Source organism: Elgaria multicarinata, chromosome 16, assembly GCF_023053635.1.
Source record: "Elgaria multicarinata webbii isolate HBS135686 ecotype San Diego chromosome 16, rElgMul1.1.pri, whole genome shotgun sequence".
NCBI classification, from domain to species: domain Eukaryota; kingdom Metazoa; phylum Chordata; class Lepidosauria; order Squamata; family Anguidae; genus Elgaria; species Elgaria multicarinata.
Window position 1 is genome coordinate 8,765,009 of NC_086186.1, and position 19,375 is coordinate 8,784,383.

The window sequence follows — 19,375 nt, forward strand, 5'->3', positions numbered from 1 at the left end:
CCTATAGCATTTAAATCACATTGTCCTTTAATTCTCCCCCCCCCCAAAAAATCAAATATTTCAGATCAAATTAACATTGGTACTGTAAACTTGCTAAATTATATCACTCTGTAGGACATCAGAATATTTTCCAATGCAAACTGAAAATGTTCCAGTGCAAAGTAACCTAATTTGCATGGGATTTTTCCCCCAATTAAACTTTTTTTGGCAAGCCACATCTCTCTCTGTATCCTTGTCTGTGCTATTGAAAACTTGTTGTGCTTTATTGAGAACCACCGTCTGAAGGAAAGTAAAATTGTTGGTGTCCCTGAACAAATGTTTATCCAGTATCCTAACTCTGAGGGGACGGATTTCCTGCTTAGCGTGTCTAATTTAAACCAAAGTCTCGTTGGCAAGCAGACACCTCTTTCTTTTGGAATACATCCAGTGACATACCAAGAACTCTTTGCAGTGTTTGCCTTGTTGATCTGTGGTTGGGACCGATTCTGCCATTTTGCCCTTGCTCCAAGTAGAGTACCCTCTTGCTCTAAGATTTTCAGATGTAGATAAAGCCCATCATGCTAGTTTAGGTGACTTACTCTTCTTGTATTTTTCTTAGTTTAGATTTGTAAAGCTAGGCTTTAGCAGATTAAATCAGCTTGGAAGATCATGTCTTGCATGTAAAACATTGAAAGAGGTTGACTATGTTTAACCTAGGACTTTCTTTATATTTGGTGGTGACTGTAGTATTAGCCAATTTAGTTTCAATAAAGATAGGGTATTTTTCAATACTGCTATAAACAATAGGTCAGAACTCCAAAATGTTTAAAGAGAAAAAAAAGGCAACAGTCTGTATCCAGGCTGACTCTACCTGACCAGCCTGAGAACAGATTTGCTATGTTATTGGACAGATGTTTGTTCAACCAGAATTCATTCTGTTTTGTTCCAAAAATGCAGGCACTCAAAGAGCACACTGCAGAGAAATGAAAAGAGCTAGTTGTACTGCACTTAAACTTCTGCAGAATAGGGCGATTATTCTAGCAAGGGCCATAAATGCAGCCACTGAGATTTAAACTGGTGCTCAGAGGGAGGATCATATAACTGATTTTACTTCATCTCTGTCTGCTACCTATAAAATTCTGGGTTCAGTTCAAAGTGTTGCTGTTAACCTTTCAAAGTCCCTAATGGGCTAGGATCAGAATGCCATAAGACTGTCTTCTCCTACATGAGTTTCCCGAGTATTTCTCCATACCAGAGGCTCCTAACCCATGATGACCGGGGTTTGGAGATATGGCGCAATCCCTGATTGGGGAGTGAGCAATCAAAATGATAACTGCACACGTCTGGCATATGCTGCAGCTTATTGTGGGCTAAATAACCCATGATGAGCCAGCCATGTTGTACGAACCAGCTCTCTCTGTTCTGTCACTGTTAAGAGGTACAGTGAGCGAGCATGACAGATGAGGCCTATTCTGTGGTGGCATCTCAATTGTGGAGTGTCATCCCTTGGTAGGCCTGCAAAGGTCCTCCTCTGCTTGTTTTCAGTCAGCAGTTAAGACCCACTTGTTCCAGAGCAATAATTGTTTCTCTTTCCCTAGACAAGAGATGACTTCCTTGGTCAAGTAGATGTGCCTCTCTGTCAACTGCCGGTTTGTATTCAATTAAAACTTATTTTTTAAAAATATTTTATGTTCTTGATCAAAATACTGTTATTCAAGTACATTTAGGGTGCACTCTATGCATGTTTAGATAGGGGAAAATCCTACAACTCCCAGCATTCCCCAGACAGCCCTGCCTGGAGCATGCTGGGAGTAGTAGGGCTTTTTGTCTCATCAAAACATTTGTAGCATTGTAGCCTTAGTTTGTTTCTTAGAGGGGACTGGTAGAAAGAATGTACAAGGTAGGCACTGGAGCCTTTTGACATAAATATATACAGGTAAATTTTAATGTATATGTGTATATAAGGCTTTGATGTCTAGACTGCTTTAGAGAGGATTTATTTTGTTCATGAGCTAGAAATATTCCCCCCTTGTATATTCGCAATGCTGTGATAAGCATTTTACAAAGTCACTACTTTTTCAGTAAGAGGCATTTTCTAATTCTTCAGAGGGCAAAACCCTAGGTATGGGTGTAAATCATTACATTGTAATAGCCATGTGGGCGTGTGCTGAAGTGTACATCTATGTCATGATGGCTTCATTCAAGGTCTCTGATGCGCAACACCATTTACTGTCCCCTTGCAGAAGTGTTTTGCCAGCCTGCACAGGGAGATGTAATTTGTAGAAGGGCTTAAAATGTCTCAATTCTTCTAAAAGCTTCCCTCAACCTGGTGCTCTCCAGATACTTTGGACTTCAGCTCCCATCAGCCCTAGACCGCATAGCCAATGGTCAGAAATACTGGGACTTGTAGTCCAAAACATCTGTAGGACACCAAATCGGGAAAGGCTGTTCTTAACAAACTCCTTTTTTAAAAAAACCTTCTCACAAGTCTCTTTAGATATTGAAAAATGCATAGTTGCTCCTATGTGACTCATTAATTATCCTTATTACAGAAAAAGTCCTCTCTAGATTAAAAAAAGGTTCAGTCATGCCTGCATGATTGTAAAAATGAGATGCACCTGTTCCTCTAAAATGCACACCTAAGTCTGAAAGACAACTTAGGGCTGCAGTCCTGTCCTTGAGTCAGACAAGATCATTGTAGAGAGTTGTGGCGTCAGTGTGGCATTTGAAAGGCTAATTCTGAATCTTCATCTTGGCTATCATGATGAGCATTTCTTGATGTTCTTAAATGGAGTGTTTATGGGGAAATGTGTTTAGAAAGGCAGTGCTCTGTTAAACTGTGTTGTGCCTTAGATACTTTAGGAAAGTGTCTGTTTGGGGAGTTTTCCCTTCCCAAACTCAGAACTGTAATTTCATTCCAGACAGAGCATCCAACTAGAGAGAGGCCGTACACGTTTAAGGATTTTCTTCTTCATCCAAGGAGGTTAGTAAGCAGATAACCTAGAAGTCACTGAATGTGCTGGTCTACATTGCACCTTGTCATGAACGTTCTCTTTTGTTGTTGCTGGGAGTGGCCTTCATTCAGAAAACTTGCCTCTTGGCTGCCTTGTGGCATTGTGGACTCTGGCGTCAGGCACGTGTGCATATAAGACAGTCCTGGTGAAAGCCAAAAGCAGAGGCCAGAGAGACTGCTTCCCACCGGAAGCCTCCTTGCACAAAGGCCTTGTGCAGCTCTTCCATCTTTCCCTCCTTAACAGATGTTTTCTAGTAAGAAAAAAGACAGAAGAAGTGGTGGGAGAATATAGGAGGGTTAAAATTGGGAGATGACTAAGTCTGGAAACCTTGTAAAATTCCTTGAGTGAGGCTGGGTGACTGTACAATAAAAGCCTCATCTGGAAGCACCCCTGGTTGGGGGCAGGGTGTGGGTCAAGGCATTGCTCCAAGTCCAGCTGCAAATCCAGCATCAACCAGGTGAAGGGGAAATGTAGCACTTTTCATCCATGTTTACAAACGTTCACACTTTAACAGGTTCACAAATCTTATCTTATTTTTCTCTGATACAGTAATAAATCCAGAGTGAAAGGGCACCTCAGGTTAAAAATGACATACCTCCCTAAAAACAATGGATCTGAAGAAGATGGCACGGAACAGGCAGAAGAGCTAGAGGTGAGTGTTTGGCTTTGGTGTAAAATGTGGTCTGATTTGATACAGTGAATCCAGACAATAAATGCAATTAAGAAGATTGTAGTCATTGGAGCCAATTCAGTCTCTGGTCATGTGGTCCAGCCCTTCTTCTCCAGCAGTTCCACATCTTGCACGTTGGAAATGGCCCTCATCCAGTCTCCTCTCCATGTACCAAAAAAAGAGCATCTGCTTCAAAGGCTGACGCTTTTATTCTGGCACAAGCTGTTGTAGACACTGTCTGCTTCATCAGGTGCATGAAGTGTTAAGCTCAAGTTGACAGATTTATATACCTGTGGGGCGGGGGGAGACTGTTACCTCTGGTAACTTCCTGGCGTTGCATGACGGAGTTCTTGGGAGTGTAGGGCCAATGTTAAGGCAGCCATCACAGTGTGTTGCTCTTGTTATTTGTAGCCCGGCTGGATTATATTGGACCAACCAGATGCTCCTTGCCAGTTGCAGCAGGAGCAAGAGTCTGCTCTCCCCCCAGGCTGGGAAGAGAGGCAGGATGTCCTTGGCAGGACCTACTATGTCCACCACGAATCTAGACGGACGCAGTGGAGAAGGCCAACGGCTCAGTATGTCTTACTGCATTCTTTATTCAATATCATGTGCTATGGTGAGATAAATGCATATTACTAGATAAGGTCTGTGATAAACCAGTGGGTCTGCACTCCCAAGCTTGCGGGGTAGGACAAGGTGCAAGACACCCTCAGAAGTAGGTTTCCACCACCCACGAACATTTATAACTCTTATGGAACATTAATACTTTAGGGACACATAAAACTGGATATCTAGGAATCCAGCTGCATGGGGTTTTTTTCAGAGCCCTTTTCCAGAGCTTCCGTTAATCCTCCCAACAGCCAAGTTAGCATGTTGGCTGAGCAGTCCAGCACATGGGTATTTATTTATTTATTTATTTATTACATTTTTATACCGCCCAATAGCCGAAGCTCTCTGGGCGGTACAGCCAGCCCTCACACTAGGCCAGAGAATCAAATCCATTCCAGTTTCCAATTCAACATATTTTTCAGTGGACCAAGAAGAGAGATGTTCAGAAATAGTCAGAAGCAATTGAAACAAAACAGAACGCAAAGAGTTTTTAAGGTGCCACAAGGCTCTTTGTTGTTTTTGCTGCAGCAGACTGACATGGCTACCCTGCTGGAAATCTTAAAAATGAAATGAAACCTAGGATTTGTTCACAAGCACGGAGGGTTCTCGCGAGTAACTCACTAAAGCAACCTTCAGGGCAGCGGGGGAGGCCTCGGAATCCACCTTCCTTCTGTGTTGCAATAACAGCCTTCTTGTACAGGGACAACAGGCCCAATGCAGAAAGTGGCAATATTCAGTTGGAAGTGCAGCACGCTTTTGCCCGTCGGCATCAAATAACCGAGGAAATGGAGAACCTTGACAGCAGAGACTCCCCTGAGGTGAGCACCTTGCTTCCCACAGCTTCTTGCTGAAAAAAAGGTTATGAGCACTCTAAATTCTGGTGAGTCTTCCCTGGGGTTTTTTTGTTTTTGTTTTTAAAGAGTTGGGAGATCATAACAGAAGACGAAGCCACCATGTATAGCAACCAGGCTCCCCAAGCAACTGTTCAGCAGAGCAACTCTGATGTAGACACCTGCCTTGCAGAAGAACTGAACACTCAACTGACTACCTCTGGGAGTTCGATGGCTGGTCAAGCCGCTTCTTGCACTGTAAGCATGCTGAGAAATCAAACAGGATCTGCTTTAAGCAACAGAAACTATGGTACCCGCTTCCAGGGCTTTGTACCACAATAATCTTTCAAGTGCTAGCTTGTTCAAAAAGTAGGAGAACTCTGTCTCATTAACTTTCCGCAAATTGGATATGTTGCATCTAAGAACTTGTACAGTTCAGCCATTGTGGCTGAATAATGTGCAAGACTTTGGCACTTAGAGTAGGCTGACCATAAGAAAAGGAGGACAGGGCTCCTGTATCTTTAACAGTTGTATTGAAAAGGAAATTTCAGCAGGTGTCCTTTGTATATAAGTGGAACTTGGTAAAATTGCCTCTTCATCCCAACAGTTAAAAGTGCAGGTGCCCTGCCCTCTTTTAAATCTGGTCACTCTAGTATAGCTCCTGTAGCTTTAACTGTTGTGATGAAGAGGGAATTTCATCAGGTTCTCCATATATACAAATGACACCTGCTGAAATTCCCTTTTCTATGCAACTGCTAAAGATCCAGGAGCCCTGTCCTCCTTTTCATATGGTCATCCTAACTTAGAGCATCATCTGAGGTGGTTGAGGGCATTGTGGGGTGTGTGTGCAGGGATGGTGTTGGGGGGAGGCTTAACCCAAACGTCCTTTTGAGCATATCTGATCCGGATCTTCTGGGGATAAGTAAAGTCGGTGTGGCCACTCGACTGCCTGTATTACTCATCTCTTCACAGCAGTAATGGTCCCCCTTCATCTAAAAGGTTTCCTTTTCTTATCCTCCAAGAATGACTTTGGCAGAAGAGGCAGCCTGCAGACTTACCGAGCGGAGGAACATCCAGTGCTTCCTGTTGTAAGTTACGCTCTGAAACATCCTGCCCAATTATGATCACTCCAGACCTCTTCACTGCGTGTGACCGAGTTGCATGTTACTTCAGCGTTCGCAACTAGTACGACTTTTGTTACTGAATGCCTGCAGGTACGCAACTGTGCACCTGCAGACGTACAACCTTGACATAATGTAGCAGACCTTTTAAGGCTGAACACAAAGCACTACTGAAAATTAGCACCTTAAGGGGCAAGAGTATCAATGGCTGTGGACGCAGACTGTGTGAGCGAGGACGTTAAATGAAGATTCTGAGGCTATCCCGACAGCGTTAAATGATGACAGGCGTGTCCAAGCTTAAAATTAGTCATACGAACTTAATAATTCAGTAAATACTTGCCAAGGATAAAGGGGGTGGGGGTGGGCAGTTGTCTGGCAACGGAGTCTAAGAGATGGAACTGGAGGATGGGAGAAGGACAAAAGCAGAGCCCAGTAAAAGGAACGGCTGTGAGGATTCTTGCAAATGTAAGGAAAGAGGTGGATTCTGAGTGATGTATCATTGGAGTTTGGGAGCGCTTAGTGAACAGAGATCACAATGGAGATAGGGAAAGGCGTTCCCGAGGGCAAAATGGAAAGTCATCATAGCGAGAGGGGAATCTAGCAAAGATTTTGAGCCATGGTTAAGCGTTCCTTAGCCCTAGGGAGATATGTTCTTCTTTGAGATTCAAGGCAAAGGGAAGGTCTCCTCTTCTGCTCATGGCTAGCTGGGTTAAACACAGTCTGCAAAAGAGGTGCTCTTGTTCCTTCCTTAGTTAATATTCAAAAATAGGAGTGCTCCCAAAAAGTCAAAGAGAAGTATAACGGTTCTCCTTTATGGATTCTATGCACTACGTGTTTGGGCTCTGCCCCGTGCAGGGCCATGATTCAGGTAGCTTCTATGACTGAGGGGTCTGGGTGGGAACCCCTCGCAGTGCGCACGTCCCAGTGGCGGGTCCCCGTCTATTCCCTCAGTTCTCTTCTGACCGCCATTGGTTGTGCCTCATGGGGAGCTTCTCTTGCCATTCACTCGGTTAAAAGCCGACTGTGCTTCTGGTTGTGCTGGTCTCTTTTCTGTGGTTGTCGTAGGGGGGGGGCCTCGGTTGTAAGTTAGTTTGCTACTCATCCATACATGGTGCATAGAGACCATGATAAAGAAAAACTGGCGTCGAGGGGTCATCTATGCATTCACACAACTCACCCACTGTCCCCTCTTCGGTGTCATGATCAAGATCGACGTTGGGTACTGAAGATAGTGTTTTCTCTTGGTCTCAAGGCCACAGTGCCAGCCTCAAGGTACTGATGGAATAGGCAGGAACCTATTAGGGGCAGGCACACGGGGATGGTGGGGGAAGGGTTCCCAACAGAATTCCTCAGTTATAGAAGCTTCCCAAATCACAGCTTCGTGCAGGCTCAAAATCCATGTGTGTGCACCTCAGTTACAGGTAGCAATCTGTCTTTTCACTGACTGTCTCCCTGCAGCCACTAACACTCCTAAGCAAAGCTCTCTTCATTAAAATTTTAGTTACTGCCTACTTCAACCGGGCTGCCTCCAGGCTGGGAAGTAAAGAAAGATGAAAAAGGAAGACCTTATTATATAGATCACAATTCCCAAACAACCACTTGGAAGAAGCCATTTGTACCGGTAACTTTTTCTCTTGGTCATACACTCTAGACTGAAGACTGTTGCATGGTCTTTGGCCAAGTCACTTAAGAGTACAGGGCTCACTCCTGCCCTCACTCCTGCCCTTGAGAGTATAATTGGGGAAGGAAAATTGCTGCAGTCGCACTGCCTCATGGGTTTCATCGATGTCCTGTAAAAACCCTGGAGCCAAGGCAACAGTTCACATGAGCGGAAACGTCTGCCAAAGATGCCTTTAGAGCAGCCTTCCCCAGCCTGGCACCCTCTGGATGTGTGGGACTATAACTCCCATTACCCCAGATTGGGATGATGGGAGTTGTAGTTCAGTCACTGAAAATTGTGTGAGAAGCTGGTAGGGTCTAGCATGAGGTAGGCAACCTGGTGTCCTACAGATCTTAGCCACAGCCAGCATGGCCAAAGGCAAGGATGATGGGAGTTGTAATTCAGAACACCTGGAGGGCACCAGTTTGCTTAGCCCTGCACCATACTCATCCTGTATCCTCTTGGGCATCCTGGAACCATTGAAACGTGCTGCTTATGAGACTACAGCTGTGAAGAATTGGTCAGTGATACCGTCCTTTGCAACTGGGGACAAGGGAGGTGCCGTGCTCAGGGCAAACCCACGGATCTGTGCTGCTTCTCAGACACAAGATCTCACATGTATATCCAGTACAGAGACCGTGGAGAGCGGTGCTGGCAGAGCTCTGACTGAGACCCCGGAGAGCTGCAGCCAGGCCTGACTAGGTCTGTTGCAGCATCCCCACCCCTCGTGCACATGCTTATGGGTGACTAAAATTTCTAAAAGAATATGTTTTCAACGATGGGAGTTAAGAATGTGGACACCCACAGCTCAGCATGATTTGCTTGTTGCTTAGGACAAGGCAAAAGGTTAGCGCAATCTTAACGGCATCCCTTGTTTGAGACCCACGTAACTCTTCTTGCTCTTCCCCTTTCCGATAGATGGGAGCTGATGCAGGTCAGCAGCCATCAGCACCAAGTCCTTCCACCAGGCCAGCCTTACCATCGGATGACTCTGTGCAGCAGCCTGCGTATCCAAAGCCACCGGAAGCAGATCAAGGTTTTCTTCCCAAAGGCTGGGAAGTTCGGAATGCGCCCAATGGGAGACCTTTCTTCATAGATCACAATACCAAAACGACCACATGGGTAGGTTGCTTTCAACTGTTGCGCTGCTTGCTTTTGGCGTCCCTGCACATGGCCCTTCTTGGCAAGGCACTGGCTAGCTGCTTCCACCATCTCCACCCCTGAAGATCCCTGCTGTGTTGGTTGACCTGCCAGCTGCTTGGATTATACTCCAGGGCCTATGTATTTATTAAGAACATTAAAAAAATGAATGAATGGACAATTTCGTTGGCTGCAAAGAAAACCAAGTTAGTAATTAATCCAGCACCAGGAAAACACCAGGGCTAAACTGAAGGCCTGATTCAAAGCTATTCTTCCTCTTTCCCCCCCTTCCCCTGATGAACTGTCCTTCTACCCCAGCTCCGAAGAAGATCCATTAAGTCATTAGCTGGAGGGAAATTGCTAATATAAGGGACAATTTCCCCTAGAAGCAGTATCTGCATTAAAAACAAACAGGGAATTTGTAAGTTGGAGCTGCTTGCATCTTTTGGATTTGCTGATTGATGGCTGTAGTCCTAAGCACATTTTCTAGGGATATAGGTCTATTAGACCCAAACAGGGCTTTTTATGGAGCAACTTGGGCTATATTAAGTGGTGTGTGGAATGACCTTGCAGAAAAGTGGTTTTAAATGGGCCCTGTGTGGAAACAGCCTAGGTTTAATAGCTGAAAGGGCGCCTTAAGAGTCTATGGCTAAAATAGCATGATAACAGTGCTTTCTTTGTCCAAGGATGACCCCCGTCTGAGAATTCCAGCTCATATGAGGAGGAGGACCTCTTTGGACCCTGTAGATATTGGCCCCTTACCAGTGAGTGCCTCTGTCTTTTGTGTTTTAAAGACTTACCTCAGATTTTGCAGGGTCTGATTAAACAAATAAATTTAAAATGCTGCTGTTGAGATCTAAATGGAACCAAACAACACCAGCTTTAAGCATCCCGCTAATGGGTTCTCTTGCGTTTCACTTTTCCCTTTAGCCTGGCTGGGAAGAAAGAATGCATACAGACGGACGGACGTTCTATATAAACCACAGTAGGTAGAAAGTATAATATAACCCTAACCCTATCTATTGTTGCCTGGTCTTATCGTAACTAACGCATACATGTATTTGCAGACACAAAAAAAACTCAGTGGGAAGATCCTCGCTTGCAGAACGTAGCGATAACTGGACCAGTAAGATCATCTCTATTACTTTTCAAACAATTGTAGTAGCTAGCCACATGTTTGCATCTCCCACCACACAGACGTTCACTTCATAACCTCTGGAGTAGACTTCATGATTTGTCTGTAAATTAAAGATTATCCTTCCAACCAATCTTTAAGCTGTACGGAGGAAATCAGGGGATTCGAAATAGTTCAGATTAATTATTACAATTATTGTGAATGTGAGAAGTGACTAAACTGTGCAAGGCATTGAATAAGTGGTGATAGGTAATTATTCTGAAGTTCAAAATGGGTGTTTGTGTGTGGTCTTATAAAGATGAACAAAGCTCATTATGTGCTGAGCCAAAACACCAACAAAAGTTAAAAGTTTGTAATAGCTTGGCTTTTTTATATTTCATTCTCCATCACCATTACTGTCCCCTTCCCTCCTACAAAACTTACCTAGCAATGGAAAGGCCTCCCTACAAGACCTGCAGTGAGATGGCATCATCCTAAGTGTTGGGGACCTTGGGAAGACATGCATTTCCCAGGGCACCTGAGAACTCCCGTCAGGTGCCTTGGGAACTGGTCTTGCAGTATTTCGGCATTCCAGATGCCTGGGGAGTGATGAAGGTCTTGTGCAGAGGCCTCCTGGAAGACCTTCTCACTGCTTCCAACAGCGAAGGTTTGGGGGGAAATAAAAGTGATTAGGAAGGGTTTAGGTGTTTACACATTCACCTATCACTAGTGACAGCTGGAGATGAAGAGAATTCCCAGACCTACTGCTCTCTCCTCAACACAACTGGTGCACTAAAGTAGGGTTCTCAAACTGGTCTCCAGCTGGTGCCATTGCACAGTCATATCCCACAGAAGTCAGTAGTGCAAACCCAGGTCTGTCTTGGCAACTGCACCTACAGTTCCTGGATGCCTCATGTAGAAGCCATTCACCAAATATCCAAACTGTTTTGCATCCTGTGCCTCTGTGGGATCAGTATAGAATCCACTCCTGTTTTATGATTTATTTTTGTTCTCAAACTTAGCAAAAGCGAAAAAAAAAGAAAAGAAAGAAAAAAGGATTATTAAAGCTGCTAAGTGTGTAATGTATAGGGTAAGTGATTCAAGGATGGCTTGCAGAAAACGAGAAACTGGTTTTTTTAATAAGTTCAAATCAGTAACTCCTAAAGGGAATTAGAAAAGTGAACAACGATGATGTTCCAGTCCCATTTTGTAATGACCCCATGACCAAAGAAAGAAACATTCACAAAGCAACAATCATTCACCACAGTGAAAGGTGGCATTTGATACTTGAGCATCTCAAATTCTTCTTCCCTTCCTCTTTTTCCCCCCAAAGGCTGTGCCTTATTCCAGAGATTATAAAAGAAAGTATGAATTCTTCAGAAAGAAGTTAAAAAAACAAGTAAGTTATAAGCCTTCCAAGGGATACATCGAGATCAGGGTCCTTGCAGATCAAAGGGGTTGGAAACAAATACTAGGATGTGCTTATGTTTTTTCCAGTGCTTTTTCTGTGTGATGAGTGTGGAAATCAGCCGGATCACACCCCTTTGCCTTTAACTGTTTTCCCCCTAATGTTACACAATGTGCTAGTGAGCAAATCAGTAGGCGAGTGTGTAGACCACTTTAAATAGCCAGTTGGTGCACAAGTACAATGGGGCGCACACCCTGTTTAACTGTAGATCATGTCAGGAACAGCATAGGTCTAAGTCTTCAGCTACCCTACAAACTGCCTGAATTAAACCAAACAAACAAAAAATGCTGAAGCAACTCCCTTGTCCTTGCAATCTTGAAGCACGAAGGTTTAGATCAGTATTTGTTAGGGCATGTACTTTCAAATACTTATGTAATTAAATGGCATTCTGCATTCTGTTTTAAAACAGACATGATAAAATTTCTTATCAAAATGCAGTGCCTTCAAATGTAAGTGCCATTATATTTTCATTACACTTGGATAATTACTCGTAACATTTAGTTCTCCCATTCTTTTTTAGAGTGATATTCCAAACAAGTTCGAAATGAAGCTTCACCGTGTCACAATCTTTGAAGACTCGTACAGAAGAATTATTGCTGTAAAGAAACCGGAGTATCTCAAAGCCAGGCTTTGGATTGAATTTGATGGCGAAAAGGGGTTAGACTATGGAGGGGTTGCCAGGGAATGGTTCTTCTTCCTGTCCAAGGAAATGTTTAATCCTTACTATGGATTGTTTGAATATTCTGCCACGTAAGTAAGAGCCTCGTTCTGATCTGGTCAAGATTCTGCCATCTGTACAAATGTGAAATTGTAAACAGCTTAGGCAATCAATGATCCAGTGGGCCAGCCAGACTCTTCAAACCTAGTGTGAAGTTCCCCGAGGTCAACCGTGTATCTAAAGAGACCATTGAGTGTCTTCACTCAGTTAAGCGTGGCTACTTCCCCCTTCCCTTTCTCTCCTCTTCCTTTGCAAATGGCATCAAATGTCTGAGCATGTGCAATTTGCTCATTAAGAACCAAAATTTAACTTGAGCCTGAACTTCAGAAGGAGGAAGCCAACAGCAGGAAGGCTGTCGTTGCTGCTCATCTTCAGGCATTTCCTACACAGAACTGCTGTGCAATTATAGAAGCACTAGGCTGGCTGGATGTTGAGTCCTGTCTTAACAGGAAAGGGCCAGAGTTCAGGGGTAGAGCTCCTACTTTGCATGCAGAAGGTCCCAGGTTCAACCCCGGGCAGCATCTGCAGGTAGGACAAGGAAGAGTTTGTCTGAGGCCGCAGAGAGCCATTTCCAGTCAGTGCAGACAGTGCTGAGCTAGCGGGGGGCAAGGGTCTGCCATGGCACAAGGCATGTTAGCTTTGTAAAGCATGTGGCCTCTTCTTCTCTTACAGGGATAACTATACACTGCAGATCAATCCGAACTCTGGGTTGTGCAATGAAGATCATCTTTCGTACTTCAAGTTCATCGGCCGTGTGGCAGGGATGGCCGTCTATCACGGGAAGCTCTTGGACGGTGGGTACTGATGCCTCCTGGCCAATATTAGTATTGGATTTTTTTAAAATTTAACTTCTTGTTCAGTGAGGGAGTGGAGCAGGCAGGAAAGGGTTATATCCACCTCTGTGGAAGGCAGGGCCAATCAAACAGATTTCTTGCCACCCGGAAGGGGAGCAATCCCTCTCAGTCTTGGCTCTGCCTTCATCAGAAGTGCAGGGTTGATCGTTTGCTCCTGAGTTAGACTGGGAGAAGTGACTTCTATCTTTTCTATTCCCTCCATCAATTCTTGGATAGGTGGTAGGGTTAAGTTTTATTTGTGTGTTCGGTTAAGAAATTTACCTCAGAGCGCTTTTTTGCTGTAAGTTCTGAGGCATCATCTTGGGCAAGCAGCGCAACCAAGAATTTTACCTCAGAGCGCTTTTTTGCTGTAAATCCTGGGGTTTCACCTGGGGCAAGGAGCATAACCAAGAATTTTACCTCAGAGCGCTTTTTTGCTGTAAATCCTGGGGTTTCACCTGGGGCAAGGAGCATAACCAAGAATTTTACCTCAGAGCACTTTTTTGCTGAAAGTCCTGGGGTTTCACCTTGAGCAAGCAGCTCAACCAAGAATTTTACCTCAGAGTGCTCTCTCTCTGTTTCACGGGCCAAGTAAAAGAGAGGGGGCAGTGCAAAGAAGCAGCCACCATTTTTTCTCCCCTTCTTTCAGTCAGAACAGGGCAAGCAGTGGTTGCTGCGCACTCAGTAATGTCCCTCAGTGAACAGAGGAGTCTGAGACTTAGAAACTTATCAAGCCTGACAACTGCTGCAGCTTCCTCTCCAATATTAGTTTTGGATTTTTTTGAAGTACGTTTAACTTTTGTCACCTAGTTCTTTCTCTTCTCTTACAGGCTTCTTTATCCGCCCTTTTTATAAGATGATGCTTCAAAAGCCAATAACACTTCATGATATGGAATCTGTGGTATGTAGGCCTTGTGGCACATTTCTGTGCTGAGTGAAAGTAGCGCAGATCATTAACACACTGCCCCATGATGGCTACCTAGATCATAAGCATCTATTTCTTTCATGTTCATTTTAGGACAGTGAATATTACAGTTCTCTGAAATGGATTCTTGAAAATGACCCCACAGAACTGGACCTCCGGTTCACCGTCGATGAAGAACTTTTTGGGCAGGTTTGTCCCCATGCAGGTCTTTAATACAGCACGCTCATGAGGAATTGTTAGGTCTTAACAAGCCTAATATTACTTCACCGGTTTTGGTGATGCGGTGGTCATTGGGCAAGTTGAGTTTATATAGAATTTTTAGCCTGCTGCCTCAGAACTTGCAGTAGCCTACCAAATAGGTTAAAATTTCTGTGAAACATACCTACATGGCAACACATACAATGGCTCTACAAGTCATTCCCATGACAAAACGTATCAACTAAGGATTTACTCTCTGGAAATATTTAAGGGGTCTGCTAAAGCCCCACCCAGTCCTGCTGTTGACATCACTTTGCGATCTCTCACAGCACCAAGCATGGCCCCGTCTCCAGCAAAGATGAATTCCTTTATGGTCTGTGGTCTGAGGAGGAGGCGAGCAGTGGTCTAGCCTCACCATGTCGCCTAGTGCTCAACATTTGCTTTGGTTCCTTGTTTCTGTTTAGACTCATCAACACGACTTGAAAAGCGGAGGGTCCGACGTGGTGGTCACAAATAAGAACAAGCAAGAGTACATTTAGTAAGTAAGAGACAGCTGAGCCCTGTGCCTCCTTTTAATTGGCTGTTGGGCGGTATAAAAATGCAATAAATAAATAAATAATCGCTCATGTCGCCTTCTCAATGACAGCTCTTTGCCACCAGTTCTCTGTTAGATTTCTGGTCTGCCCCATCTTACAGTTAGGGAGGTGGGTGGTGCTGTAAAGAGCCCATTAAATAACCATTAAATTTAATTGCCTTGTTTAGAGCATTTTGAGTTAAATATTTGCTTCCATTTTGCAGTCTTGTAATACAGTGGCGGTTTGTGAACAGGATCCGAAAACAGATGGGTGCCTTTAAAGAGGTACTTAAAATATATGAATACTTTTTAATCTGATATTTAAAATAGTTGCATCCTGGCCTGTTTGAATGTTGAATTTAGTCTATTAAGCTCTAGGATATATATTTTTTTATCTCTGTGGGTGGGTGTTTTTAAATGATTGGTTGTTTTATTATGCTCTTCATGGTTTTAATTTTTGTGAACCGCCCAGAGAGCTTCGGCTATTGGGCGGAATAGAAATGAAATAAATAAATAAATAAATTTGAATTTTTACCTTGTGTTACAGAGGTATAGAGCATTGGACTTTATAAAGCATCATTATAAATCCATTATTTAATTTTTAATTGTACATCAATTATGAGAGTGTATTTACACTTCGGTCTCTCTGCAAAGTGTGTTGTAAGGGTTGTTTGCACCTCATATTTTCTTTGCCAACACATCTCAGATTTGTGAGTAGTAAGGTGGTCTGAATTTTAAGGTTATTCTGCAAGCTTCAGCTAACCAGACATGAATGCTATACCCTAATATGAGTGTTGCACCCTCAACATAGGCTTACCTCGGTGGTCTTCAAACAGTTTAACTTTTGGTAAAACATAATTTACATATAACATATAGATACATTAATTAATAAAGAATAACATGTTTATACTCATGTGATGGAGCTCAAGGCATAATGAAAACAAGTCATTACTGTTCTTTAAAAAAAATTTGGGCTTTTATTGAATTATGATTAAAGTCTTGATAGAAAAATTGGGATTAACTTGATGACAAATATTATTCTGGGATAAATATAGTTTATACCTACTGACTTGTGCAGCCCAGGTCACCAGAATTTGTGATTCTGGAGTGGTTACAGCCAAATTTCAACCCTGATTTATGTGGCCAATGCTGAAGTGCGCTTGCTATATCCATTTTTCCCATTCTCCCACCAATGGAACTTTTTTCTGTTTTCTATTTAAAAAAACAAAACAATGTTTGTCATTTAAATTGTGAATGTTATATCTAGCTGAATAACTTCACCTTAGTTTTTTATTTGAGCTTCCCATTTTTTTTTAAAAAAAAGGGGGCCTGTTCAGACAACTCACTAAGCCAGAGCTTTCCAAACTGTGTGTCGCGGCACGTTAGTGTGTCAGCTGCAGTGTGTAGGTGTGTCACGTGAACGTAATGAGAAACCTCTGAGTCTATGTGAAATAAGCAATACCAACTTGCATGCAGTTTTACGCAGCAAATGGTGCACTAGTATATTCCCCTTCTGTCGTATCCATGTATGCACACCACGGTCGAGGGAACATACAGGTACTGTGCATGCACAGTATGCATAAGCGGGTCGAAACAGCTGATTCCGCGTCACTTCCGGTGACGCGGCTGCACCTGAAGTGACGCATTCGAGAAATTCCATGGGTCCAAGTTTTTTGATAGAACACCATCTCAACCGCCGCTCGATCGCAGCTCGACAAAATTGGTTCAATGTGAAAAGTCTTGAAAATGTATGTTATTATCTTGCAAATCATATAATTTAAAAATATAAATGAAAGGTTTTCATGAGATATGTTGTGTCCCCATACATTTCGTTATTACAATTTATGTATGTTTCTGTATCTCTTATAAGGGGTTAGTTTAACCTTCGGTTTGCTAGTAAAACTGAATTACTGTGTCGTGAAATGATGCATGTCTAAAAAGTGTGTCACCAACATGAAAAGTTTGGAAAGCTCTGCGCTAAGCCATGGTTAGGCTGCTAACAAGTGGTTAGTGAACATGTTTAAACTGTGGTTATGTAGCCACATGTTTTGGAATGGTTCACACAACTCGTTAAGTCATGGTTCATAGGACATGCAAGGCCATAATGTTCAGCTCAAAATGCTTAACCACTGTGGCTTAGCGTGTTGTCTGAACAGGGTCACAATGTTGTTGTTGTTGTTGTTATTGCCTGTGAGCTGTTGAGAGGTCTGACAGAGGGTGTTGTCTTGCTAGCCAAGGCCAGCATTCAGGAGTGCATTCTGGAAGGGATAGATAGACCCATGGTCAGATCCAGCATGGCTCTTCTGATGGTCTTAGTGAAGCAGAGACTAAGCCAGAACTGAGCAAGTGGTCCAGGTTATTTGAAAGATCATATTATCAGACTGCCCGTACTTTGAGATCTTCTGGAGAAGCCCACCTTTCAGTCCCACCATCTTTACAGGCGCACTTGGTGGGAACATGGGAGAGGGCCTTCTCAGTGGCTGCCCCAGTGCTCTGGAACTCTCTTCCCGGGGAAGCTAGGCTGGCTCCCTCCTTGATGGGCTTTCGGAAGCAGGCTAAAACTTTTTTGTTCCAGCAGGCCTTTGGAGAATAATCTGACCCTCCATCTATGTTAATGTCTTATAATTTTGTTGTGTATTTTAAATGTTTATGGTTTTGTTCCCCCCCCCAATGTATGTTTTAAACTTTGTAAGGCCGCCTTGAGGTCCAGCATTGGGCAAAAGGTGGGATACTACTACTACTACTACTACTACTAATAATAATAATAATAATAATGAGCCTGTGCAGGTCCTGGAGCATCAGCATGAGCTGCCCCTAATGCTCATCCTTTTCTGGGGTTCTTGCTGTGTTCTGTACTAGCTACACACTTTTGAACATGTTAGAGGATGGTGCAGTGGATTACAAGCTCATCTCTCCTTCCACCACCCCCACCCCCAGGTCACAAACCTGTTCACAGAAGCGATTCTTAAACTTGTCTCTACTCTTTTGTATTCTTTTTTTTTTTAATTAATTAAACATACACATTTACATTCACATAAAAACAACAACAACAACAACATACTACATAATGTTCAATTTGAATACAAAATCTTATCTTAATAACATAATCAAAATAACCTACAAGTGCACCCCCCACCTCGGGATCTCATTCCTGATTCCAGAATCTCATACTTTCTTCTGCTGGTGGTTTCCCACTTCCTTTTGAAAACACAAATATTAGGAACTGTTTCCAAATTCCTTCAAAATCATTTGATTTAGCTATACCTCTTCTCCATTTAATATTACTTGTTAATTTTTGTATTCTAGGGTTTTTTTGAACTAATACCACAAGACCTCATCAAAATCTTTGATGAAAATGAACTAGAGGTAACTGCTTCAATTGAAAATTCTTTCCTGCCGCAATTTCGTGTCATAATACTTTCTTGCGAGTCATTCCTTCTCATTCTCCCTCTCTCTTGCTTTCTTTGGGGTAGTTACTGATGTGCGGCCTTGGAGATGTCAATGTGAACGATTGGAGGGAACACACGAAGTACAAAAACGGCTACAGTGCAAATCACATAGTTATTCAGTGGTTTTGGAAGGTAACCAAAAAGGGGCGGTATTTTTGAAACAAGCTTTAGAACAGAATTGTATAAAAGTGAGTCTTTATGTACCTCTGCAAGTGGCAAGGAGTAGGTAGGTTGTTAAACACACTCTGTTCTGTCATGGCTGTACTAAAGATGGGTGGAACTGCACTTAAAATGGTGGCACTGCTTAACCGGCACAGAGCACAGATCCTGGCAGCCTCCTAAATTAACAACAGATTCGCTTTTGTGCAGTAGAAGCCAAAATCACCCAGCCAGAAACCAAGCTGCTTTGCTTTGAGTAGATTCTTAATCTGAGGTTTTTAATTTGAGATGGTAAACAAGTAGCGCTGGCCAAAGCGAACAAAACACACACACAACCTAAACAAACTTGTCGCAGTTGTTCATAATGTTAGTATTTCAATAAAACTTTGTAATTCTGCCTAGGCTGTACTAATGATGGATTCTGAAAAACGAATAAGACTCCTTCAATTTGTAACTGGCACGTCCCGTGTACCAATGAATGGATTTGCTGAATTGTATGGTATGTAGTTGGGGATTCAAGCGTTGTGGTTGTATTTGGCATTTGTATAGGCTTTCTAGGGCAAAATGCTCCACACACTGGGTAAGGTAGGTTCTTGTATAGCAGATAGGGGGTGAAGCTGAGACAGTAATGACAGTGGGCTTATGGCAGAGGGATTCAAGACTTGAACTCCAAGAACATTAGAAGAGCCGTGCAGGATCACACCAAGGGTCCAGCTAGTCCAGCACTCTGTTCAGACAGTGGCCAATCAGCTGTCAACTAGGAACCGAGAAACAGGACATGGATGCATAGTTGAAATAGTTCTTGTTCTGTTCCTTGCAGGTTCAAATGGACCACAGTTATTCACCATTGAATACTGGGGCAGCCCTGACAAATTGCCAAGAGCCCACACTTGGTAAGGACCCCTGAATGTGAG

At 43.2% G+C, this 19,375-nt stretch overlaps 2 protein-coding genes across 3 annotated transcripts in view; one reads left to right on the forward strand and one right to left on the reverse strand.

Moving 5' to 3' along the window:
* PIGB (phosphatidylinositol glycan anchor biosynthesis class B) overlaps window positions 1-19,375 on the reverse strand; it is a 301,093-nt gene that overhangs the window by 120,754 nt on the left and 160,964 nt on the right. The window lies entirely within an intron of this gene.
* NEDD4 (NEDD4 E3 ubiquitin protein ligase) overlaps window positions 1-19,375 on the forward strand; it is a 38,799-nt gene that overhangs the window by 17,413 nt on the left and 2,011 nt on the right. For both annotated transcript variants that reach the window (XM_063142820.1, XM_063142819.1), the window contains 23 exons: window positions 1,578-1,628; window positions 2,901-2,962; window positions 3,543-3,645; window positions 4,075-4,238; window positions 4,973-5,090; window positions 5,193-5,360; window positions 6,125-6,190; window positions 7,725-7,844; window positions 8,802-9,005; window positions 9,710-9,787; window positions 9,954-10,008; window positions 10,091-10,149; window positions 11,471-11,536; window positions 12,126-12,355; window positions 12,996-13,117; window positions 13,987-14,057; window positions 14,175-14,270; window positions 14,744-14,817; window positions 15,078-15,138; window positions 18,160-18,219; window positions 18,327-18,434; window positions 18,864-18,960; window positions 19,282-19,354. In XM_063142820.1, coding sequence (XP_062998890.1) covers window positions 1,578-1,628; window positions 2,901-2,962; window positions 3,543-3,645; window positions 4,075-4,238; window positions 4,973-5,090; window positions 5,193-5,360; window positions 6,125-6,190; window positions 7,725-7,844; window positions 8,802-9,005; window positions 9,710-9,787; window positions 9,954-10,008; window positions 10,091-10,149; window positions 11,471-11,536; window positions 12,126-12,355; window positions 12,996-13,117; window positions 13,987-14,057; window positions 14,175-14,270; window positions 14,744-14,817; window positions 15,078-15,138; window positions 18,160-18,219; window positions 18,327-18,434; window positions 18,864-18,960; window positions 19,282-19,354 — 2,306 coding nt within the window. The remainder of the gene's footprint in view (window positions 1-1,577; window positions 1,629-2,900; window positions 2,963-3,542; window positions 3,646-4,074; window positions 4,239-4,972; window positions 5,091-5,192; window positions 5,361-6,124; window positions 6,191-7,724; window positions 7,845-8,801; window positions 9,006-9,709; window positions 9,788-9,953; window positions 10,009-10,090; window positions 10,150-11,470; window positions 11,537-12,125; window positions 12,356-12,995; window positions 13,118-13,986; window positions 14,058-14,174; window positions 14,271-14,743; window positions 14,818-15,077; window positions 15,139-18,159; window positions 18,220-18,326; window positions 18,435-18,863; window positions 18,961-19,281; window positions 19,355-19,375) is intronic.